The 25,296-nt window shown below is 56.7% G+C and overlaps 1 protein-coding gene across 2 annotated transcripts in view; it reads right to left on the reverse strand.

The window, feature by feature from the left end:
• Positions 1-24,155, reverse strand: part of IFT140 (intraflagellar transport 140) — a 74,797-nt gene extending 50,642 nt beyond the window's left edge. The window contains exons 1-13 of one of the 2 annotated variants that reach the window (XM_047713157.1): positions 23,380-24,155; positions 22,690-22,792; positions 20,145-20,321; positions 17,743-17,964; positions 12,838-12,959; positions 12,508-12,650; positions 10,807-10,982; positions 10,035-10,126; positions 9,511-9,614; positions 8,713-8,858; positions 5,346-5,549; positions 5,158-5,230; positions 3,483-3,574 (exon numbers count right to left, since the gene is read on the reverse strand). In XM_047713157.1, the coding sequence (XP_047569113.1) occupies positions 3,483-3,574; positions 5,158-5,230; positions 5,346-5,549; positions 8,713-8,858; positions 9,511-9,614; positions 10,035-10,126; positions 10,807-10,982; positions 12,508-12,650; positions 12,838-12,959; positions 17,743-17,964; positions 20,145-20,291 (1,521 nt within the window). In that variant the 5' untranslated portion in view covers positions 20,292-20,321; positions 22,690-22,792; positions 23,380-24,155. Of the gene's footprint in view, positions 1-3,482; positions 3,575-5,157; positions 5,231-5,345; positions 5,550-8,712; positions 8,859-9,510; positions 9,615-10,034; positions 10,127-10,806; positions 10,983-12,507; positions 12,651-12,837; positions 12,960-17,742; positions 17,965-20,144; positions 20,322-22,689; positions 22,793-23,186; positions 23,335-23,379 lie in introns of those variants that run through there. The other variant, XM_047713156.1, reaches the window with a different exon arrangement.
• Between the last annotated feature and the right edge of the window lie 1,141 nt (positions 24,156-25,296).

A 25,296-nucleotide genomic window follows, 5' to 3' on the forward strand; every position in this document is an offset into this window, starting at 1 on the left:
TCCTGGGTTTGCGGGACACGTCTCCAGAAGGCAGCAAGCCCTGCCTGGCCCCGCACGCCCTCTGGTGACCGGAAGGCCCAGATTTCCCGGAACCGAAGCAGATGACATCTGATGAGCCCGCTTTCGCCAGATGTGCAGCCCAGGCTGCGTGCCTTTTCCTCACTGCTGCTGCTTCTCTCTGTTTTGTGGAGAGAGAGGCTCTTGTCTGCATTCCCCAAGCCCTTGAGAGACAGGGAACCCGTCCCGTCTACGGCCTTTCAGTAAGAGCCTCATTGCTATTCTGCGACCGTCATCTTTCACTTGTTTTTTCCTGAAGGGTGAGAAGGTTCAGAATTTACGAAAGTCTTTCTCTCATCAGAACTACCATCCAAGGGGCACCTGGGTGGCTCAGTGGGTTAAGCCTCTGCCTTTGGCTCAGGTCATGATCTCAGGGTCCTGGGATCGAGCCCCACATCGGGATCTCTGCTCAGCAGGGAGCCTGCTTCTCTCTCTCTCTCTCTCTGTGCCTACTTGTGATCTCTGTCTGTCAAATAAATAAATAAAATCTTAAAAAGAAAAAAAAGAACTACCATCCAAAGTCATGGTGTCTGAATTCACGACTTTCTATCTGTATTACTGAGAATGCGTCTGGTTCCACAGAGTTCTCTTGAAATAACAGTACGGTTTTAAGATGTCTTGGAAGTTCTGCTGTTTTGCGAAGAGTTTGCCATCTAATGCTTCCTTTCAACACTTGCAACGATCCTGGCAAACGCGCTCAGCTCTTCCGGTGCGCTCTGGCAGCTGCCACCGCCCTGCTCTCACGCTGCTGGAGGCGTACACGACTCCGGGCTTGATTCACAGACAGACCCTTCTCACCTATGTCACCTACGCTGGAGTAAGTGAGTAAGTGGGAAATATTCCGGTTGGCTACCCTCCCACCTGGCTCTGGTCCATCACACAATTATCATGTTACTTACTGTTCTGTACCACTATTTTAAGGTTTGTATTTTGTTACCTCTTCAAACTTTAAAATAAACATGGCGTCCACAACAAGGAGATGCTAAGGCTTACAGCATTGGAAAGATACACATTTTCGCTTGGACTACCTGAGATTTTTCCTCTCTTCTGACCCTTGTTGTTACTCAAATGTGGCCCTAAGTGGTCTGGATCAAGCTATGCACTTCGCCTCCGAAGCAGGACATGACAACATGGAAAAGTCCTTCCTGGCACAGAGGGACAACGCCACTAAGTATGGGAAACCTGATTTGATCCGTGATGCTTTCAAAGAATGATCTCGAGCAAAAAGGGGAAATGGGAAACTTAATAAAGGGAAACCTCATTTAGAAAGCGGAGCCAGGCGACCAGCAGGGGGCACGCTCGGCACCACCGCGCCAAGCCGGGCACTGACCCAGGGGGCAGAGACCCCCCCCCCATGCAAGTGGGCGCAGCGGCGGGACCCCTGGTCCATCAGGGGTTTGAGCTGTGCTGTCCATTCCCACGCTTACGCGCAGACGTTCTGGATACGGTGCAGTACTGTGAAGGTAGTTCTCTTCCCTGTGACTTTTCTTTTCTCCAGTTTTGTTCTGTCGTCAGAGCGCGGTACAGACTATAAGGAACGGACGAAATGTGTGCTCCCCGGCTGCGCTGTCTGTAGAGTCCAGTCTCCAGGTTTTCGGGGAGTCCAGTTACACATGGAGTTTTGACTGCACGGGGGTGGGCACCCCTGCCTCCGAGTTGTTCAAGGTGGGAGTTGTTCAAGGCTCACCGGCGCTCTCCCAGCAGGAGGAAGGAAGGGTGCTCCTCCCCCAGCAGCAGCCCAGCCAGCGAGAAGCCACTAGGCCTGCAGCGCCCAGCTCACTCCGGCGGACCTTCGGTTCACAGCCGCCCATCCGCCCCCACAGAAGAGCGCCTCTCCTGGGTCCCGCAGGCTTGGGGCGATTTTGCTGTAGCTTGCTGGGAAGTGGCCCCCTGGGGGAAGGTGTGGTGGGGGGCAGCGGGGGTAGGCTGCTGGCCCCTGGAGGGCCTCAACCTATTGGAGGTGGGGGTAGCTCGCTCGTCCCAGACTGCAATTCTCCCCTACTCCCAGATAAACCCACCGTTGCTGGTAAATAACTGGCAGCTTCCCATTTAAGGTTCACAGCCGCTTCCCCGGGGATCGTCAGCCCCCTGACCCTTCAGGGCCTGCAGGTCGCCTTGCTCACAGAGATGCACCCTTCATGGGTTGTTAACACGGCCCCTCCCGGCCTTGGGGATATGTCCCCAGCAGAAGTCCCTGACAAGTGTCAGCAGCAGCGGGCTCTGGCCTCCTTCCCTCCAGCTCCCCTCCCATATCCAGTAGGCCAAGGACCTCAAGGGACCAGCAGCCTACCCCCCCTGCCCCCCAGCGCCTTCCCCCAGGGGGCTGCTTTCCCACATGCGGCCTCTACTCCAGGGCCTCCCCCAGTGGCACCTCCCACCCATCGTGAGGCCCACCAGGAAGAACCCCATGGAGGGACAAGGACACGGCATGTGCGTACGGCAGCCTCCGGAAACCAAACGCTGGATCCTAGCGAACAACTCAGGGACAGACAAAGCAGGGCATGGAGAGCTGAAACCAGGGCCGTGAAGGTCTTCCCGACCTTGACACAGAGCACTGCTGCATGTACTGGGTTGGGTGGTGGCCCCCAAGAGCTACAGCCAAGTGCAACTTATGAATGTGACCTTATTTGGAAAAGAGGTCTTGGCGGATGTAATTAAGGTTCTCACGGGGAGATCATTCTGGATGAGGACGGCCCTAAATGCAGGGACAAGTGTCCTTATGGTACAGAAAACCAGACACACACCCAAGGAGCAGGCTGGGTTAGCTCAGAGGCAAAGACGGAGTGATGGCCAGAGGCTGGAGAGCCTAGGACAGACGCGTCCTCAAAACCTCAGGAGCCAGCCCTGCCCACACCTGGATTTTGCACGTCTGATCTCCTAAACTGTGAGAACATAAATTTGTATTGCTTGAAGCCCCCCATCTGTGGTACTTCGTTAAGGCAGGCTCAGGAAAGTAACGCACCCCATCAGCCCCCCAGTTCCTGCGGGGTTCGGGGATGCTGGCCGGCGGAGGCCTCCTGCTCCATGCCACCGGGGGAGCGAGGCTGCATTCGAGCCGGTCACCTGCAAGGCCCACGCTGCTCCCCCCGGGCTCACCCTCAGACTCGTGCAGGGAAAGGCCTGTCCTGAGCTCATAAGACACTGGGGATGGGCATTGACTCCAGCAAACATGCCTCCCCTCTCCCAGCCGGAGCACACAGCATCCAGTGATCGTCCTCCTCACTGCGAGAGGCCTGGCTGCCTCCCGACCTCGCAGGTGCCAGCAGCCGGTGCACCCGCTGGCCCAGAGCCCTGGGGGACCAGCAAGCAGCTAGCAGGGGGCTGCGAGCTGGCTGCGTGAAGTCAGTAAGCGGCTCTGGCTCAGTTTAGAGACAGCCTTTCGGGCTCTTCTCTCTAAGCCCGCTCGCCCCAGAGCAGCGATTTACCTGCCAGGTTCGAACTTGAACTCGGTTTGGCTCCACGGTGTACACATTGTCCTCATACATGGCTAACACTGGAGACTCGCACAGGAAGGTTCCTAGGACGAGAGGGACGTGATGTGGCAGCGGCCCGTCTCTCCACGCGTGCTGATGGTGTCGTGAGGGCCGCGTTTCCTGGGTCCCGTAGATGAGGAGAGCGAGGCCGCGAGGCACAGGGATGGTGTGCAGGCCCAGGGCAGGTGCAGGGACGCGGCCCCAGGCTCCCTGGCCTGGTCATGAGTCACTTCTCCCATCTGACTAGCACTGCGTGTGTGGTCTGGGGCAGCACAGGTTTTTAGGGGGGACCTCTGCTCCTCTCAGTGGGGCTCTGGAGGCCATAAGCCCTAGCCTCTGTCTCTAGACAAGTTCTTATCCAGCCAGGGACATGATCACACACACGACAGGAAGCACTTTAGCATCCGCTGTGCTGTCCTACTGAGGGGACAAGACGTTCAGCCTGGCCCTGGGGGTCCACACTGGGCGAGAAAACATTAATCGTGGGCATAATACAAGGCAGAGCAAGAACCATGTGACAAGAAAACTTTACGCAATGAAGTGTTAGAGTATAAAAGGAGGGACGATGGGGCGAGGGGTGACCACCAGTGGAGAAAAAGCCCCTGGGAGACAAGGGGTTCTCCGACAAATCCACAGTGGGAGCCCCCCGGGGCACATGATGACTGGGCCTGTGGGGTCAGCGTGGGTAAATGGAAGAACTGTGCAGAAGGACTGCTGGCGAGGGGCGCGTCCGGGGGGTTGTTACGGTAGGCTGCACGAGACCCCGGAGCTATCAGGCTCTGGTCCCTGGAACCTGTGAATGCTCGTATATGGCCAAAGATGGGCAGATCTTGAGATGGGGGGGGATTGTCCTGGATTACTCAGGTGGGCCCTAAATGCAACCATGAGTGCTCCTGTAAGAGGGAGGTAGACAAGACAGGAACAAGGTGACATGGAGGTAGAGAGCGGAATGATGCAACCTGGCCAAGGAGGGCCGGCAGCCACCGTACACAGAGAGAGGCAAGGGACAGGCTTCCCAGAGCTCAGGAGGCGGAGCGGCCTGTCGAAGCCTTGATCTGGCCTAGGGAACCAGAGTGTGGACTTCTGACCTCTACAGCTGTGAGACAGCAAACATCTGTCTGGTTTGTGGCTACTGATCCAGCAGCCCCCAGCCACTCCCACAGCCATGTGCTGAAGAGTGAGGGTCACGGTGGCCCACTGGGACAGGAGGCGGAGGCTGACGGGGCCCCTCTAGAGATCTGTCCTCAAACTTCCAGACAGAGGCTGGCCTTGGGCAAGATGCCGTGGGGCTCACTGCTCTGCCTGGCCTGAAACCAGTTCAGAAGCTGGGTGTGTACCAGCCCCTTCCCTGGCAACTACTGTGGGGGTTAACGCCCCTTTAGGCTTATTTCCCAGCTGTTTCATTGTCCCAGCGCCCAGGAGGGCTTCTCAGCCACCTTGGCTGGCCCTAGTAGGGTGATGCCCAGCGGCACGGGGCTGGAGCACAGGCATAAGGACTGACACAAGGGGCTCCTGGTGGTCCCGTGCCAGGCCCCTGCCCCCACCACAGGCACCAACACCCCCTCCCAGATGGTCAGAAGACAAAACAGGGTGCTGTGAGCCCCCTCCCAGGGGATAAGACTCCCACCTGCAGTCCGTAACGTGGCTCCAGAAGGCTCGAAGACCGCCACCTGTTTCCCATTCCAGACAGCAACGGCATCCTTAAAGGAATCACAGAAATTAAAAAGCAACCTGCCGTGTGCCCCCCTTACCACCCAGAATGACCCGGACAACCGGCCAGGCCTTTTGTCAAGCCCAGGCCACCCTCACAGTCACCTTGGTGGCGAACACCCCGCTGACGTGCATGTCTGTGCGCAGGCTGTGCGTCACCCCCGTGGACAGGAAGGACACGGCGAGTAAGCTTGGGGACATCTGCACCACGGCCACTTGCTGGTGGAAGTGTGAGGACATGGCCTGCTCGCGGAGGATCACCACAGAGCTGATGTTGTTCACGGCCAAGAGGCTCTTCCGGGAGCCCCACTGCGTTCCGCCAGACGCAGAGCCAGGAGGAGGAGCAGGAGGAGGCAGGGGCAGGCCGGAAAGTGAGATACACACAGGCGTCCGTCAGCCATCGTCCTAGTGCTGCTCCTTCTCGTTGTGCAAATGGATGTAAAAACTTACAAGCATAAAGTATGCAGTTTACTAAAATTCTAAAATACAGACACCCGAGCGGCATGCAACGGGCAGGTGCTGGTCTGTCTGTTCCGAGCAGTTCTTAACGTAGGGATGATTATTTCATAAGTGGACAGCGAGTTGACAGGATGTACTGAATTACCCGGCTCTCCCCAGGTGATGTGCAATGCCACTTTCATAATTCCATGTCAAACTCCCACATCTATCTCCGTCTGCTCTGGGGTCTCCGACTCCATTCCACGGGTAAGTTTATCCATTCCTGAGTGAGCATGCACTGTTTTACTTGCTATAGGGTTGAGACATATTCTCTATATCTGGTTTGTGATACAGAAATGTTCTGGGGACGCCTGGGTGGCTCAGTGGGTTAAGCCGCTGCCTTCGGCTCAGGTCATGATCCCAGCGTCCTGGGATTGAGTCCCGCATCGGGCTCCTTGTTCTGTGGGGAGCCTGCTTCTCCCTCTGCCTCTGCCTGCCTCTCTGTCTGCCTGTGCTTGCGCGCTCTCCTCTCTCTCTCTCTCTGACAAATAAATAAAATCTTTAAAAAAAAATGTTCTGATTTCCTATACATTTTTTCCTCAGCCATGTGTCCTCCCAGAGAACTTTATTTTGTTGAATTCTCCCAGAAAAAAAAAAGTCATCATTTTTACCAGCTGTACACAAGATCTGTACGCTCACTTGGGAAGGAGTAACACGTGTACCACTGAGGCGTCTCTTAGGGAGCACACACGTGCCATCATGCACCCGGCTCCTCTTTCACGGCCTTTAGGGGAATTTGTGCGGCTCTTCCTATTACTTCAAACCTGAGAAGGCCGTACTTTCTCTGCCGATCTGATGATACTTGGCGCTATTTTTTTAGTCACTTATTTGAACTAATTAAGATACATAACTCACTAACTCGTCCAGAGCTGAGATGCGGAGCTAAAGGTGTCCCCACAGTGCTCTCTGGTGCCCCCAATGATTTCCCAGGTACGGCTCCCTTTCAGGACTCCTTTCAGGACTCGTGGGGTTAGGTGGATTCGGTCTGGGAGGGTTATACACGGCAGGTCTGAGAGAGCCACCTGGACGGCAGGGCAGAGGCCCGAACCGGCAGAACTGGGGGAAAGTAAGAGGAAACAGCCGTCTCGTGCTCTAGAAGTCAGGCGTGAGGCAAATGAAGCAACACTCACCCAGGAAAACCTGCTAAATCCAGTAAGAACAGCAGTGCCCGTGGCACCGGAGCTTCTAGGCCCCCGCCTCGTGCCTCCCAGCTCGGCCTGCAGGAGCTCCCAATGGGCAGGCATGGCCAAGAGCTCAGCTCCCTGTCCGGCACCTAGCTGGGGGTACAGCCTCTCATTCCCCCAACTCCACGTTGCGAGGGGGGGGGTTCCTCGGCCTCATGCGGTGCCCAAGAATGCTGGGCCCCCATGCCCAGGCCCCCACCGGTTCACGCTACACAGGCTCCGAGAGGCGGCCACCACTCCCAAGCTCTGGAGCAGTGTCTCGGACCTTTTCCCCCAAGGGGAGAGGCAGTCTGTGGGAAGAGAGAGCTCTGATGGGCCCCCCAAAGAAAGTGACTTCGTTTGAAACACAATGTGGGTAAGTCTAAGCCTAAGGATGCTCTGGAAGAGAGTGGGGTTTCTGAAGAGAGTGTCAGGAGGAGGCGGAAGCTTCCCGAGAGCTACAAGCTCAACGGCAGGCCCGACCACGGACCAGAGGGAACTGGAGAAGGGCATACCTAGTGGGAGCCTTCCCGCGTCAAAACAAACCTTGAACACCGAGCTCTGAGACCACACTTGTCCAAATCTGACAGGACTGGACTGTGGGGCAAGCAAATCCCTGGGTCACTGCAGAAAACCATAGGGCCATCGAGCTGGGGGAGGCAGACCCACAGAGGCAGAAAGAACGTTCACCAGGTCAGGGAGACAGTCAGGGGGGCCCAGAGCCACTGCTGTCCCCAGGGACCACCCGCAGGCCCGAGGCCGGCCCTCCGAGGAGTGATGTCAGAGGCTTCCCACCACAGGGGAGAGAGACGCCACTGCAGTGCTCCAGCCGGTCAGTAAGCACATAAGCCAACATGGCCACAAGCCCTAGAGGCGAGTGCAGCAAGAGGGTCACTATCACACACTTGACACAATTTTTTACCTAAAGTGTCCAGTTTGCAACAAAAAAATCGGAGCTAGGGCAAACAGGAGAGTATGATATAAACCCGGGAAGAGAAAGCAAGTCAGAGAAATGGCCCAGAAGGCCGAGATGTCAGAGCCAACACTTGAAGCCTTCACAGTAGCCACTACAAACACATTCAAAGGAAGGAACGGAAGGTGTGATGCAGTATCTCCCCAAAGACAGACCATCACCGGGGAGACAGGATTTATAGATAAAAAAGCATATACTCAAGGGAAATGACATCATACGTCCACACAGAAACGTGTGGCCAAATGTTCACAGCAGCCGGGTTCACAAATGTGGAAACACCCCGAGCCTGACATCGTGTTTTCCACCTGTGTGGCCACGCCTGACAACACTGCCTCGCTTTTGCGGCAGAGCCGCTCCCGGGACAGGGGCCAGACACAGAAAGCTACAGGTTTATGCTTCCGTCTCTACAACGTGCCCACAGCAGGCAAATCCACAGAGACAGAAAGTAGAGGAGCGTCTGCGCAGAGGAGTGGGGAGCGGAGCGACTGCGGACGCGCACAGGCCTTCGTTCCGGGCGCGGACAGTGGTCTAAGAGGTTGGTGATGGGTGCAAAGCCGTGATTGTGCAAAAGAAAAACTGGTTTGCTACAGATCTCGATAAAGCTGCTCTCGGGGTAGACAGAGAGGGGCCAGAGATAAAGGGTTGGGTACGTACACGCCCACAGTCCCAGACCCGCAAGTCTGAAAGCCCAAAGGCCTTTCGAACTATGTTATTGTTATTTGTGTCTAGACTTTAGCTGCAACCTGACAAAAACTGACAGAAACAGGTCAAAGCTCATCACGTCCTGCACTTTTGTAGGGCAGAGGACAAGAGCGCCCAGAGCCCTGGTGACTCCTACCTTTATCTGTGTGATGTTGCCTTCGAGCTCAGTGGGGCTCTGAAGGGTCCACCTGTCCTTGCCCTCTGCCGCTCGGCTGCTCTGGGGGCCTGGCAGTTTTCTCCACATGGCTACTCGCCCTTTATCGGTCCCCGCTGCCAGAAGACCTAGGGGTAAAAACAAGGATCCCCAGGACTTTAGTTGAAGGGTTAAAAACAGTAGGAATCTCTTCCCTGACCGTGACTCTCAACTATCCAGGCATCAGCTTTCCGCCCAGTGGCCTCCAACGCCACACCTGCTCCCACCTGGGCAGACGGCGAGTGTGCGTGTGCTGGGTGCGCTAGTGCGTCTCTCCATCTCCCATGAGAGCAGGGCCTGTCTGTCTGTCCAGTGCTGCTTCCCCAGGGCTAGACTGGTGCTCAGCTCTCAGCAGGCACAAAATAAACGGTGCTCTGGCTCATCTCCTGTTTCTCTGTCCTCCGCGTGTGTGTGTGTGTACACGCAGGCACACGTCTGCATACAGGCACACACACATGTATTTTTAACGTTCCCACACTTTCTCGCAGTTTCAGGTGGAATGGAGGTGGACTGCGTGCAGTGAGCTCGCTCACCCTGTTGAGCAAACCCCTTGGCCTTCATGTGTGCAAGCAAAGCTTGACTGTCACTTTCTCGTTCCCAAGTGACTCTCTCAAGTGACCGACAGTCACCACCAATTCGTCATTCCTTGAAGAGCTGCGGTCGCGTCATCATTTGGAAGCCCCGGAGCGAGGCATGAGGCCGTGTCCCTCCCTCTCCCGTGCCAGCGCCGAGAAGGCTCACCTTTGGCTTTACAGTAAGAAACACAGTTTATATTCTCAGCTTTTTCGAAACCGGACTTCTCTGGACTCAGCACATAATTCTCTCCACCTTCTAAGTCCCAGAATCTACAATGAACGGAAGACGGCTCCCTTCAGGGGCCAGGTCTGTGCGCTGCCCTTGGCCCCGAGGTTCACGAAGGGACTCCGACCACACGCAGTGACACGGGGCACCCCCCACACGGGACGCGGGACTGAAGCAGCCGGAAAAGCAGACACACCACACGATTCCGCTGACGCCAAGCTCAGAAGACCAGGCAGAGACTCCGCAGGTAGCCATCGGGGCAGTGAGGAGCCCGCCCTGGGGGGCCGCGTGGGTGCGGGGCAGGTGGGCTGTTGCTCTTCCCTCCCAGAGCCCGCTACACGGGCATGTCCAGTTTATGGACATTCGTCATGATCTCTACTTTTCTGTCTGTACGTCACCCTCCAATAAGAACACTGCTCCAGAGAGACTGAGTCCGATCGGCAGTGCTGTAGGGCTGCTCTTACCTGAGAACGGGTTCCCCTACGGCAGTCACAAGCACGCTGCCTTCAATCAGGGCGATGTCCGCCTGGTGACCTGTCTTCCCACTCAACTTGACCTGGTAACGAGAAACAATCCAATAGTGGCACGTGGCTGCCGCCAGCCTGGGGCCTCTGGTGTGCGGCAGCCTGGCGGGGATGCGCCAGCTGGGCAGGTGCGGGTGTGTATGTGTGGGCAGGTGGCCGTGGCCGTGACCCTGCAGGGCTGCTCTCTGCTGTGCCCAAGCGGCTGATGACGGCTGCCGCGTGCACGGTGCCCGGTTGTGTGCATTTCTAGACTGACCAGTTCAGCCCTGACCACACACTCTCGAGCAGGTGTCAGGAGCCTGTTCTGCAGACAGCAAACCTGCCAGGGGCCCCCCAGCCAGTGAGTGACTCAAGGGAATCCAAGCCCAGGTCCAGGTGACTCAGGGACTCTATTTGCCACTAGTGTGCCAGGCGTGGGTGCGTGACCGGGTAAACACCGGCGTACAAAAACTCAGCTCTGTCGTCTCCAAGAGCATCTTCAGGGGGTGTTCAGAATTCTGAATTGTACCTGGGTGGACAGGCTGTAAAAGCTTGCCGGGTGAGGGGGTTCAGCCCTGAGCGAGCCCACACTCTCCCGCCCCATCCGATGAGGCCTGCAAAACTCCTGGGAACCGAGTCGTGGAGGCGATGCTAACAGACAGCTCTGGCGGCTGTGGGGAAGTCAGGTGAGGCCTGGGCTGGGCCGCGACCTGCCTCCTGCCGTGCCACCTACCTTCATCACTTCTTCTGCTTCGCCCTCGGGCCTCACCGCGTACAGGGACAGCAGCAGGTTCTGCGTGACCACCACTAGGGCCTCCTTTTTCTCGATGTAGAAGAGCATCTGGACAGAGCTGTCTGTGGAAGCCACCCGGGTGGTCTTGCCTTTCTCGTCCACGTAGTGCACCGTCCCTAAGGGCAAAGGGGTCAGTCCGGGCAGCAGCGTGGTCGCCAACAGCCACCGGAATCTACTTACAGACGTTTGCAAAATAAACATCTTCGTTATAAACATTTACAAATAAAACATTTAAAAACACCTGCACAGAACCCGCCCAGGCCGGGTTCTGACGTAAGCTCCATCTTTCCAGCCACAATGGCCCACCCATTCACCCCACTGTGCTTCCATGCCGGGCACAGCCAAGGGCCACACTCAGCGGCCCTGAGTTCTGGCCCTCCTACAGCCGCTGCTCTGTCCCCTCTGTGACACATGTCCTAGTGGCCCCATTCTCCTGCCTGTACTCTCAGCCTCCACGGGCACTTGTCCCGGCCCTGCCTGCCAGCCCCTCCTCGCCCTCCAGGTTCCCTTCAGGCCTCTGAGTCCGTGGGGTCTCTCCTGTGAGTGCCCATGAGGAGATACATTTCTGCTGCTCTCGGGAGCCTCCTCACTCCCCTGGTCTCCTCTCATCTGTTTCCAAGGAACACGTGACTTCCCATTCAACTGGCAGGTTCAAGGTTGTGTAGAGGCCCGTGGTCGGCACATGACCGTGCCGGCACTGACTCTGGCTCAGCGAGCCTCAGTGGCAGGCCTGGTGACACACTCACACGTGCTCACTCATCTGACACGTCCAGTGAGCTCACGGGCATAGGTCTGACGAGACGGGGTAATCCGCCCCCGAAGCCCACAGCTGCTGTGGGAGGGACGGGACGGACCCCTCCAGAACCAGGCTTGTCCCCGCCGCACACCCATCTGCCGGGCCCGCAGCCCACACCACCTTCTCGACTCCTTGCCAAGGGGCCCTTGCACTAGCATCTTCTTCCCCACGCCACCCAAGGCTCTGTGCCACTCCTGTCCCCAGGACCGCCTCACAGTCCCCTCCATCAGCTGTCTCTCCCCCTCCAGAAACACATGGTATCTCCATTTTTAAAATGACAAAGGCCCAGTGGCTTCCAGCCATGGTCTGCTCCCTCGTTCCCATCCAGGCTGAGCGGCGGGGTGGCGTGTCCTTCGGGAGCTCAGCACCTTCGAGAGCCTCGCTAGCTTGCTCTCGCTCCCAGCTCAATGCTGGCCTGTGGTGAGGGCTGGCTGGTGCCGTGGGCTGGAAGCAAAGCCTGCGCCCATCCTGCTGTGTCACACTCCCTTCGCAGAGCTCAGCCAAAGAATGACAGAGAAGGGTGCTCCCCGATCGCACAGAGTGGACTGCGGGAGCGTGGCCCCATGCATGCTGCCTGGAGGTGCACGTGGGAGCAGCTGGGGGGCACGGCCGGCATAGGACCCCTCGTGGGAGCCCTCCCAACACAAGCTCGGCCGATACAGCTCTAGGGGGACAAAGCGAGGCCCTCCTCTGACCGCCGGGTAAGTCACCACGAGAGCAGCGGACGCGTCACTCTAAAACGGGGCCCCACACAGCCTATTTTACACATCATCTCTTCATTTAAAATTCTTACTAGAACCCCTAAAAGGTTTCAAAGTCCTAGAGTCCCCACCTAAGTTTCTCACCATCCATCAAGCTGACAAAAAAGGATAGTCCTTCTTGAGATCCCATTTTCAGGAAACTTCCAAAGCCACTTTTCCTCCAGTTAAACATGTCCAGGGCTCTCTCATCACCGCTCACAGCCGCCTTCGCCAACTGAACGAGGTCCCTTTGAAAGGCAGAGACGACGGGAAGTCAGGATTCCTTACAGGAAGATGTTCCTTCCGGGCAGGTGTGGTCACTACAGATGTGCCCAGGGCAACTGGGGCTGTGACCCATCAGGAGGAGCCACATCCCACCCGGGACCAGCCCCCTGGGGATGTAGGCACAAGGCCTCCCCTTGAGCTCCTACTTACTCGCCAGGAGGGGGGACCCGGAAGATGCAGTGAGTTAGGGGTTTCCCGTGATCGTGTTTCAGCAGCGGCGTCCCTTGCACTCGACCCCTTTGGTCCAACCTCCACAAGAGCAGGACACCGAGCTGGAAAACCCAACACCGGGCGGAGGAGACGCATTCTTACAGGGTGACCGGGGAAGGCAAGAGTTATGCTGTGCCACGGATCACACGCGCATTCCTTTCAAACCCAACTACACAACGCCTACATGTGCACTGGCAAGTACAAATAATTCAAAAATCTCTCGCAAAGAAACCAGAAGCCTTCCCGTGTGCTCTTTGCCCTGAGACAACAATGATCATGAGTCAGCTTTTAAAACGTGATTATAGGGGCACCTCGCTGGCTCAGTGGGTTAAGCCTCTGCCTTCAGCTCAGGTCATGATCTCAGGGTCCTGGGATCAAGCCCCACATCGGGCTCTCTGCTCGGCGGGGAGCCTGCTTCCCCCCACCACTGCTTGCCATCTCTCTGTCAAATAAATAAAAATCTTTACAAAAAAAAACCAAAATGTGATTTTAGAATAGATTCAGATTTACCAAAAGTGGCAAGTCATTCAGAGAAGTCCCATTCTCTACCTCGAGCTTCTCCGACTGGCAGGTAGTATGAGTGCGGTGCAGCGCTCAGAGTTAACGGGCTCAAATGACAGAGCGTGTTAGCTAGAGTCGTGCTTTGTTCACGTTTCTTCAACTCCTCGCTGATGCCTGCTTTCTGTCCCTGGATCCCCTCCAGGTGCCACAGGACGTTCGGGCATCATGTCTCCTCAGGCTCCTCTGGGCTGGGACAGCGTCTCTGACTCTCTGGCATTGAGGAGGACTGGTCAGGGGTGCTGTGGGACGTCCCTGCGTGGGGACTTGGTTGATGCTCTTCTCATGACTGGACCGGACTGTGGGTTTGGGGAGAAGGCCACGGAGCCCACGCGGCCTCCTCGTCACAGCGCGGCTTGTCAGGGTGGGTGACGCTGACGTGACTTGCCTGTGCCGCTGCTGCCCCTCCGCTCCCAGCCGAGGTCCTGTCTGTGACCTTGTCCCCTCCTCCTCTCGGCCACATTCTGGTTGGAAGGAGGTCACCTCCTCAAGCAAGAACCATCCACATAAATCATTTGGGGGGCCTCGGCACACGAGATTTCTCTTCTCCACCACTGACTTAATTACCATAAATCATAGGGCTACACCACCACTGAGATCACGGCCGTTGACTTTCGACTCCAGGTTACGATCCATCCCCACTTTGTGTATTTTGATGTCCCAGCTTTGGCCTCTTGGGGGGGGTCTTCCGTTAGCTCCCGTGTCCCTCTGACACACCCTGTACTGTGGGTTTCATGAGCACTTCCTTTCTTTCTGACGACAGATTCTCTGGGCTCACTTCCATCCCCGGTTCTAGAATGAGCCATCCCTCCAAGGAGCCCTGGCTGCTGTTACGGGAGGAAACCCCAGGAAACCAGCCTCTGGGTGCCAGGTGTACTCTAGGCTCAGCCCTTTACTCACCAGGGTCTCAAACTGTGGAGGCAACCCAGCGCTAGAGGTCATGGTGGAAAAATAGTGCCTCAGAACCAGTCCGGAGGCCTCTGGCCAGGATATAAGCCAGGCCTTGCCAAAGGATGCCACCTCCATCCGAATCCATTTGCAAAGAGGCCCTTTGCTGTGTGGCCCAAGGGCTCCTCAAGGTGCACCTCCTGCCCGAGGTCAGCGCACGCAGAAGTGCCCACACTCTCCCTCCTGCCCTTCGCTCCATCAGCAGGGACTATCCGATGCCTGCAGGCAGGCTGGGGAGCGCCCCTTCATCGTAAACAGGATGTGGTGACCAGATACGGACGACCCTGAACAACTCGGGTCTGAACTGTGCAGGTCCGCGTACGTGCGGTTTCTCCGGACGGGTCCGGTAGCCTGCTGTAAACGTATTTGCTCCTCCTCGTGACTTTCTTGACAATTTCTTTATCCTAACCTACAAGAACAGTATGTAACACACACAACGTGCAAAACGTGTGTTAATTGACCATGTTATTGGCAAAGCTCCTGGTCAACAGTGGGCTATCAGTAGGTAAGTTTTCGGGGAGTCAAAGTTATACGCAGATTTGTGACTGGGAGGAGTTTGAGGTCTCTAACCCCCAAGTTGTCCGAGAATCAACTGTACTATCGGCCTTACCAAGCAACGTGCACAATAAACCTCTTAGAAAAGTTACAATGAGTCAAATGTGTTCTCCCTCAGGTTTCTAGACAACACCCAGGGGTTAGATTGGAGACAAACCCTGAGCATTCCCATCCCCCTTGCAACTTCATCCAACACGAGTTTATATAATTAGCCTCAGACAAGGTATCTATAGGCAAGAAACAAGAGACTCACGCAAAGTCAACGTTTCCTGTGCACTACAGTAACACGCTAGGCCCTACACCACTGTAATTGAAAAGAAGTGGATGTTTGGTCATCCAGGCGACCAAACTTACAAATCTTCACCACTGGTTCATGGCTCACAGCTGCTAAAACCTTTGGAATTTCCCAGGATAAGGGCCACAGCGTTCTGTTCTGTTACCAAAGGGGACTTTGGGTCTTCGCCCAAGCGCGGGGCAGCTGCTAGGACAACCAACCACCGATCAGATGGTTCAACTCTCAGTCCCACCCCAACCTCCAGGGAGGGGACAGGTCACCCCCCAAGGCTGAATCAATCACCAATGGCCAATGATTTAGTCAGTCACGACTATGCAATCAAGCTCCGTAAAACCCCAAAAGGACTGGGGTTGGAAAGCTTCCGCGTAGCTGACCACTTGGGGGTGTGGGGGAGTGGCGCCTGGGGAGGACTGGGACCTCCCCAGACCTCGCTCTGTGCCTCTCCTCCTCTGGCTGTTGATTCCTCTCCTTACATCCTTCACTAAACTGCTAACGTGAGCCGCTCTAGCTGATTGGGAGAGCCCAAGGAGGAAGGACCCTCTGTGTGCAGCCTGTGGGCAGACGCACAGAACTGGGGACTGGCATCTGGGGTGGGGCTGAGACCCTAATCCATGGGACCTGATGTGGTCTCTGGCTGGACGGCGTCAGAACTGAGCTGAATTGCGGGCACCCCGTGGTATCTGAGGAACCCACCGGCCACCACACCGGAACTGGCTCTGGGAACCCAAGCGGCTCTGCAGTAGTTCACACTGAGAGTATCCAGAGCGGTCTCGCCCCGCACTGGCTGAGCTGACGCTCCCATCCCACTCCGTGAGTGCGCAGGGAAGCGAGACCCGGTCCACACAGAGTTCTTGCCTTCCTTTACCAATGGGGCTTCTTCTGATGGACACTTGGGGCAGCATCTGCCCAGTGCCCCTTTTCGAGGGCTCCCCACCTCCCTGGGCACTGCTGACTACCGTCCATGTGGTTACTGGGCCCGAGCTGGACTTGGGACAGAGAAGGAGGGGCAGCAGCCCCTGGGCATAGCAGGGGTGAATGCCTTAGCTCCCAGCACCTAGGGGTGCTGCCTCATGAACAGGGAGGCACGGGAGAAAGAGATGGCTGTGGCAGAAGGGGCACACTACAAGGAGATGTGTGTCCATTGGCACACATCTTGGTCTAGACATCCTGAAGCCAGCTGTCCTCCTGTCCCGGGGACCATGGGACACTCCAACGGCTTCAGATTAAGTGTCCCTTCTTACTTCCGATAGTCTGGGTTGGTTTCACCGGTAACCAAGCCCGCCCTAAGCAAAAACAGTCTCTGGTGGGAGACGGAAGACCATCGGCCAAGGCCGGTAAGGACGGCTCTCAGCGGCGTGGCAGTCCGAGGGCTCGCTCATTCCGCACGTTTCCCTACTTGAGCCCGTTATTCAATCAGACCAGCACTACTGTAGGTTTTCTTGGAAGGATCAAGATTTCTGTCCTTAAGTATGTTGACTCAGAAAGCTTTGACAGTACAGATCTGGGTTTCCTTGAATGCCTAGAGAATCTGTTTTGTTAGTTGTTTCTTAATACAGTCAAAAGGACGATGAGGGTCAATGATCGGGAGTTCCTCTGTTCCTACAAGGGATCTGCCAATCCCTTCCATGGCAGGGAGAGCGGACAGATCACTGAGGAACTAGAAGTCTGAGGGCAGCACAACGTCATTAGGTGGAAACTGAATTGAGAAACAAGAAAAATCCATGGGCACCGGGGGGGCTCAGTCAGTTAAGCATCTGCCTTCGGCTCAGGTCATGATCTCAGGGTCCCGCTCAGCAGGGCGTCCGCTTCTCCCTCTCCCTCTACCCCTCCCTCCACTTGCGTACTCTCTCTTTCACCCGCTCACGCTCTCTGTATCTCAGATAAATAAAATCTAAAAAAAAAAAAAGAAGAAAAATCTAGAAGAAAGGGAAACAAATCAATAGCAAAATGGGCAAGTGATTCGATCAGAAAAGGATACATAATTGGCCCCTCTAAGTAATAGTTCCCTTTAACAGCTAGAGAAGTGCTAAGTAGAACACTGCCGACATGCCAGTTTTCTCAGCAAAATTCTGAATTTGGATCCAGCTGTCAGGGGTGGGGGCAGGCTGGCGTGTTGGCAGGGGCCGGCACCAGCCCCACGGAGGGAGGCTCGGGCACCTGCCACGGATGCTCATGCCCTGGGACCCAGGCACCCCACCTACAGGACCCTCCCCAAACTTTCGCACATGCGGAACAACAGAAGCACGAAGCTGGCTGTTTAGCCGAAGACTGGAAAGCCCCGAAGCACTTACGAGCAGGGGCCGCTGAAGGACGCGGTGACAGGCTCCCACCTCCCTTCCCACGACAACAAATGTCTCCAGATTCTGCCAGAGTCCGCAACCACGTGTTTCTACAACTCTGGTCTTTAACGCCCTTCCCAACGTGTACCCCAAAGGGCGCTGAGAGGCAAAGGCAGGGATCTGAAGTCAGCGCCCACCAAGTCTGCTCACCCTGTCCCCGGACACGAGGCAGCTCCCGCTGGGGCTCCACTCGAGGACGGTGACGTCGGAGGTGTGCGTCGGGGGCACTGCGTGCTGCTCCCTGTCCTGCTTGTTCAACACGGTCACTTCTCCGGTCTCCCACCCAGCAGCGAGCACCAGGCGCGTCGGGTGCCAGGACAGGGAAGTGACCCGGAAGGACCTCTCCACGCGTGTATCAGGCACACGTTCGCCCTGTGGCAGGCAAGAAACAAATTCCACGTTATGAAGGGAGACGGCGATTCTAGGGACTTATGGCTAATCACTGACACGGAGAGCAGCTAGAAAATAAAAAGAGCCGTTTATTAAAGAAACGTCCTCCTTGATTTTCAGAGAACCGCCAAGCTTGCTCTCAGTTGCGCTAGGAAAACACACAGTTAACCCTCAACCGAGCACGCCGGCCACTTATCCCAGCGGTTGACCTCATGTTCACAACCTCTTGGTTGCCAGCTAGCATTTTTATCAGTGCCTGTACGACTTCATTCACAAACGAGCAGTGGGCCAAAAGGTCAAGTTTGCTGACCCCAAGGTTCTCTAAGCAGCCTCTGGGGTGACCCCAAGAGTCTTTTCAGGGTCTGCAAGGCCGAAGTTCTTTTTAGCCCCCTCACCTCCAGACTGCTTCCCGAGAGACTTCATGAGAACGAGGAACTGTGCAGAGAGCGGGACATCAGAAGAGGACCCGAGAGCATGCAGATGTCAGTGTGACCCTAGCTGCTTTACTGAAGTGGCAGGGGCGGCAGCGACACTTGCAGAGGGTTAAGGACTGGGAAGGAAAATCTGATTTTCTTCTTGAAGCACGAGGTGTGTTGTGCACTGAGGAAGGGGTGGAGTGGGCGGAACGTCAGAAGTCTGAGGGGCTTCTACGAAGCTTCCAATAGGGCTGGAATGGTGCCCCCTGAAAAAGGGATGTTGAAGTCCTAGGGTGCTGGGTGGCAGTCGCTTAAGCATCCGACTTGGTTTGGGCTCAGGTCATAGATCGAGCCCTGCGTCAGGCTCTGTGGTCAGTGGGGTGTCTGCTTGGGAATCTTTCTCCCTCCTCCCCTCCTGCTCATGCGCACGTGCTCTCTCTCTAAATTAATTAAAAAAAAAAAAAAGCACAAAACCATGAAGTCCTAACCTGGTGTCTGTGATACAACCTTATTTGGAAATAGAGCTTCTGAGGATGATCAGGTTAGGAAGAGGTCATTGGCACGGGCCCGAATCCGATGGCTGGCGCCCTTATAACAGGAGGAAAGAGACACGGACACACAGAAGAGGCACATGTGACGACAGAGGCGGTGCAGTGATGCAAGTGCAAGCCGAGGACTGCTGAGGATTGCCAGAAGCCACCAGAAGCCAGAGCCAGGCCTGGGACAGGCCCACCCCCAGAGCGTTCAGATACACCATGGCCCCGAGGAGCCCTGATTTCAGACTTCTGGCCTCCAGAATGGTGAGAGGATACGTTTCTGTTTTAAGCCACTCGGGCTGTGGCCATGTGTTACGGCAGGCACAGGACACTAGTGGTTTTCCATGGCCAGTGTGGCCAGCAGGAGCCTGGACCAGCGCAGCGCACAGGGGCCGTTTCTGGTTGGAGGTATGGGTTGATTGTGGAATCGGTTTTACATCCCTAAATATGTCCCCAAACCGAAGTAGCGGGGCTGAATTCGCCACATCACAGGGCTCTTATAATACCAGAATCTGCACCTCGGGAAGAAGTGATCCACGAAAGACACACACACCACACTCCCCCACGACACGCGCTCACCACATACCACACACGTACTGCGTACAACGCTGATAGCACCTGCCACACACCACACTCACACCACACACACCACACGTGACCCGCACACACTCCACACACCCACACCAAATACGCACCAGGTACCACACACCACGCATCACATACCACACACGTACCGCATACCACACTTACAACACACATGCACATAGCACACGACACACAGACCCCACGTACCACACACTCACACCACACAAGCAAAACATACCACACAGCACACACACGCCACATACACAGGACACATGTCGCATCCACACACTCACAACACACACCACAAAGCATGTACACCGGACACACGTGCCCAGACCACACACGCCACACACGGAACACACAACACATACATCACATGCGCACACAAACATACCACACGTGTACAACCACACCACACATCTCCCCCACACATCACACACACCACATGCCACACACGTGCACACACCACACATGACGCTCACCACACGTACCACACGCAGGCACACGCCACACATGACGCTCACCACACGTACCACACGCAGGCACATGCCACACACATACGAGAACAAAAGGGACACAAGAGCCAGAAGCCTTGACGTCAGACACGTTGCTTCCCAGGACTCACTTGTTCCAGATATACGTCCACGCTGCCTCCTGAGGTCGTGCTGACGGAGGCCACCGCCAGGAATGGATGAACAGGGTGCCAGTGGATGTGCGAAGGAGACCCGGCAGAGTCTGGGGCTTCTATTCGGTGGTCAAAATAGAGCGCCATGATGAAACTCAGACCTAGGCAAAGCCAAACCTGCGGGGAAGAAAAGCAGCCAAGTCCTGCTGCTTCTGAACACGGAGAAGAAATGACCGCGTAGAATTAGGAAAGAAGCACCACAAACCATCCATCGTGACACCGTGCAACTTACAAACAGCCCTAAGACCACGGAGGCAGCTTGACGTGGAAGAGCTAACAGGGGACAAACACACAATTAGAAGCAAGAGACTAGACTTGGAAAGATTCAGGGTGTAACGGAAAAGAAGAAAACGCTGCCGTCAAAACCGTAAGGGGGCGGGCGCCTGGGTGGCTCAGTGGGTTAAAACCTCTGCCTTCGGCTCAGGTCATGATCCCAGGGTCCTGGGATCGGGTCCTGCATCGGGCTCTCTGCTCCACAGGGAGCCTGCTCCCCCCCACCCCACCCCCCGCCTGCATCTCTGTCTACTTGTGATCTCTGTCTGTCAAATAAATAAATAATTACAAAAAAAAAAGTAAGAGGAAGTCCAGCCGCCCAGACCCCACGTGTAAATCCCGATTGTCCGTATTCATCGTAACGAAGAGAACTCATATTTCTACAGCTGTCTTTCAAGCAAAAATTTCCATCCAAATAGAAGCAAAACTCTGCTCCACAAAAGCAGACGGGAAAAGCCAGTATTCCGTTTATGAGAAAGTGTGAACACCGAGGCCGTCTTCCACGTCCGGCTCTCGGGTAGTAGGAGGCATCAGGATCCCCTCGTCGGAGAATTAAGAAAGCAAAGACCTGGCAGCTGTGGGGAGGCCAGACTTGATTAGTTTCCTGAACTTAACATCTTCCTCTCCCGGAAAAGATGCGCTTATCGCCCCTTGGCGGGAGGGGAGGCCTAGGGGTGGTCCCTAGGCGAATGACAGGTGGTCACCACCGCCCGCTTCACACCCCACAGTCAGCGCAGGGACGCTGACCAGTAGAGCAGTGTGTTTGTAATGGGTCTGCTTTCCTTGCACAGTCCTCACGCCAGGCCCGTCAGGATGGCTGTGGTTAGGAAGAGAGAAGAACCGTTGGCAAAGGCATGGACACACTGAACGCTTGTGCACCGCCGGTGGGCGTGTAAACTGGCACGGATGCCGCGCGAAACAGTGTGGTGGTCCCTAAAACTGAAACATAAAATCACCCTGTGATTCGGCAATTCCAGTTCCGGGTCCATCCCCGGAAGGCTGAAAGGGGGCGTGAGCGGATCCTTGCACACCCGTGCTTGGATTGACCTACTCACAGTAGCCAAAAGGCGGAAAGAGCCTGAACGCGCACGGACGGCTGAATGAGCCAACACGACGCGGCACACGCTCAGGAGATGTGGTGCTACCGGCCTGGAAAATCCCCTGCGTCACAGCACAGAGGAACGGGGAAGACATGCTGCGCAGTGACAGAGGGACAAATACAGTGTGTTTCCCCCTGTAGGAAAGATCTGGACTAGTCCGATTCAGAGACAGAAGTGGAACGGTGGGTACCAGGGCACAGCTTTTGAGGTGACGTGCTTTCCGGCGCAGAGTGAAGAGCACATACTGGGAGCTACTGGCGAAGCGGCCAGTGGTGGCTGAAGGGGCGGCCGGCACGGGAGTCAGGGGAGCGAGCGGCAGGATCCAGAGGCCTCCCACGCGCACACACGCACGTGCACACCATGGAGCGGACACCTACACTGGTCAGCGCCCTGACTCCGGAGCGCAGCACGGACACGAGCTTTCATAAAGTCGTTACAACTGCAGAAACCCCACATAAACCCCGGGTGTTTATAAACAGCAGAGGAAGGCTCCCGAGTTGCGTTTTCGTGGGCTGCGCCGCAGGGCTGACCTTCCGGCCTGTGGGAAACCCGCGTTCGGATTTTACAAGTTTGCCTCGGGAAGATGCTCCTCTGACAAATCAGGATCGTCCGTGTGTCAGACCGACGGGGAAGGAAGTCCTCGTCCGTAAAGAAGTCAGGCCGGGTTTGGCTGGTTTTGTTTCTTATGCTCATTTCTCATTTCGGAAAGAGCGCGGACGACAACAGATCTGGAAGGGCTTTTGCCCGGCCTGGGGTTTTCTCGAATCTTCTCTCCCCAGCCTCCGTCTGACGTCACGGCTCGGCTTCTCCCCCGCAGCCCGCAGGGCCCTGACTTCGCCGGGGCACTTGGACTTCACCCCAAGTGCGTGGCGGGGTGACTGTCCCCCACCCGCAGCTGCCCCTGCCCCACAGCGTGCCCGCCCCCCCCTCCCCAGCAGTGACCCCAACCCGGGAACAGGCCCCCGGTGACCGCGGGGACAGTGTTTGTCAGCAAGGACGGATGCTCTTGCTGGTCTGCGGGGGCGAGCTGCCGGCGGGGGAGCCCACTTGCGGACACCGTTCGCCGAAGCTTCCAGAGTGGGCGGAGAGAGCGCGGGCAGGGCCCAGCTTACCTGACCAGGGGCGAGGCTTCGGCTCAGAAACGGGCGTTCCCGCGCTCCTTCACACCGGCTCTCCGTCTCCACGACAAGACAAAGAAGTTGGCCAATGTATGCACTTCGGGGAAAAGACAAAAATTCCGTTTGTTCTAAGCGATTTTCTCCAGTCCCCTCCCGCCGAGCCCTGTCTTCAGTCCCGGGGGGCTCAGCTGAAGGGCTCTCAGCAGACACTGCAGGCTGCACGGGAGGGGCGCAGGGCTGAGAGGAGGGGTGCGGGAGGGCGCAGCTAAGAGGAGGGGTGCAGTGGGGGCTGAGAAGGGGGCGCTGAGAGGAGGGGCGCTGAGGGGTGCAGGGGGGCTGAGAGGAGGGGCGCGGGCACTCTCGGTCCCAGTCCCCGGCGGAGCAGGGTCACGGCCGCGGGACGGGGACGCGAGGGCCACCGCCCCCCCGTCTCATCCCCTCCGCTCCCGGGAACCGGAGGGCGCCCACGGAGGCCATCCTCCCGCGCTGACCTCCGACGCCGCGCCAGCTCCCGCCGGCCCGGCCCCGACCCGCTCGGCCGAGGCCCGGCTTCCGGACGAGGATGACCCGGGAGGCCGCCGGCCGGGGGTCCCGCCCGCTGCGCCGTCCGCCCGCTCCCGCGCCCCAGGCCGCTCCGGGGCCCTCCCCCGCCTCTCGCCGCCGGAGCCCGCGGGTGCCACTCACCCCCGCCGAGCCGTTGCGCCGCCGCGCGTTGCCCGGACAACGGCTGCGCGCGGCCCGCGGAAACAGCCGAAGGGAGCGCGGCGGACGCCGAGGCCTCCCGAGGCGCCCCGAGCGGCCGGAAAGAGCCGAAGACGGTCGGGAGCGCTCGTGAGGCGCCGAGGGCCGCTGTCTCCTGGCGGGTCCGGGTGGGCGGGGAGTCCCGCGGTCCTCCCGGGCACGCTCTCCCGGTCGCCGCCGCTGTCTAGACTTCACAAGACCGGCTCGGAAAGGGGAGCTCGGAGATCAGGATTGACCCGTTGTGCGCGGAGAAGGAAGCCGGCGACGTTCCTGCGGGTCACCTTTCTAGCCGCGTCGCCCCACCGAGAGAATGTGGGGGAGCGCCGCCGCCGTGCGGATTCGCTCCTCGTCTCTTCGTCTTCTCGCCAGTGCTCTCGGGCCGCAGGCCGTCGGCGGGGCCCTGCTTCTCTCATCTCCGGGAGGTGGGGGGTGGTTCGAGAGGATTTCGGAGCAAAGCCACCGGGTTCGACGTCACACTTGACCTGCCGCGCTCCGGGGGGGACGTGTGCGTTCCTTCGGCAAGAAGGTGGCAGGCACGGGCGCGCCCCGCGTCATCCCCTCGGACGCCAGCCTCCCCGAAGGCTCCAGCAACGTGCCCCCTGGCCTTTAAGGTCAGGCGTGCTTCCGCTTCGAGATTCGCTTTGGGCGACAAAGCGATGTCTTGTCATTAAAGGAAAAAAAAAAAGTTGCTATGGCGAAAAGGTCCACATAGTCAAAAAGTGAAAACATAAAAGAGGAAAGTGCAGATACTACTGGACCCGACAGTTTAGCTGCTGGATCCCATAGGTACAGGGTAGATCCCGTTTTTTAAAACTTCATTTTGGCGGACACTAGAATTTTTTTACTGAAAGAATTTGACATTTACAGCTTCGTGTAAGTTTAAGATGTGCTGTGAAGTACTTTGATATGCCCATGTCCTACTATGGCCCTTGTGGTCATGTCAGTCCTATCACAGAACTACAGTATGGGATCATTGTCTGTGATCCTTTGCTGTGCATGGGTCTCTATGGCTCCTGAGTGCTCCTCCCAGGCCTGGACCCTGGGACACAATCTCTCTTATCCTCTCCTACATACATTACATCATCTCTCTTATCCTCGCCTACATACATTAGATCTTTATGGCTCCCGAGTGCTCCTCCCAGGCCTGGACACTGCTGGGACACCATCTCTTATCTTCTCCTATATACATTAGATCCCTGTGGCTCCCGAGTGCTCCTCCCAGGCCTGGACACTGCTGGGACACCATCTCTCGTATCCTTCCCTACATACATTAGATCTTTATGGCTCCCGAGTGCTCCTCCCAGGCCTGGACACTGCTGGGACACCATCTCTCGTATCCTTCCCTACATACATTAGATCTTTATGCCTCCTGAGTGCTCCTCCCAGGCCCGGACGCTGCTGGGACACCATCTCTTATCTTCTCCTATATACATTAGATCTCTGTGGCTCCTGAGTGCTCCTCCCAGGCCTGGATGCTGCTGGGACATCATCTTTCTCATCCTCCCCTACATACATTAGATCTCTATAGCTTCTGAGTGATCTTTCCAGGCCTGAATGCTGCTGGGACACCATCTCTCGTATCCTTCCCTACACACATTAGATCCTTATGGCTCCTGAGTGCTCCTCCCAGGCCCGGACGCTGCTGGGACACCATCTCTCTTATTCTCCCCTCCATGTGTTAGATCCCTGTGACACTGCTCCTTGCAGGCCTGGACGCTGCTGGGACACCATTTCTCTGATCCTTCGCCTCCATAGTACACCCTAGAACTGAGAACACACTCCTGTTTCGCCATGACGGAGAAATAAGACCCGAGTGCCCAGCACCATCCACTACGCCAAGGAACTTCAAAAGCAAACTCT

This window comes from Lutra lutra, chromosome 18 (genome assembly GCF_902655055.1).
Source record: "Lutra lutra chromosome 18, mLutLut1.2, whole genome shotgun sequence".
Taxonomy (NCBI): Eukaryota; Metazoa; Chordata; class Mammalia; order Carnivora; family Mustelidae; genus Lutra; species Lutra lutra.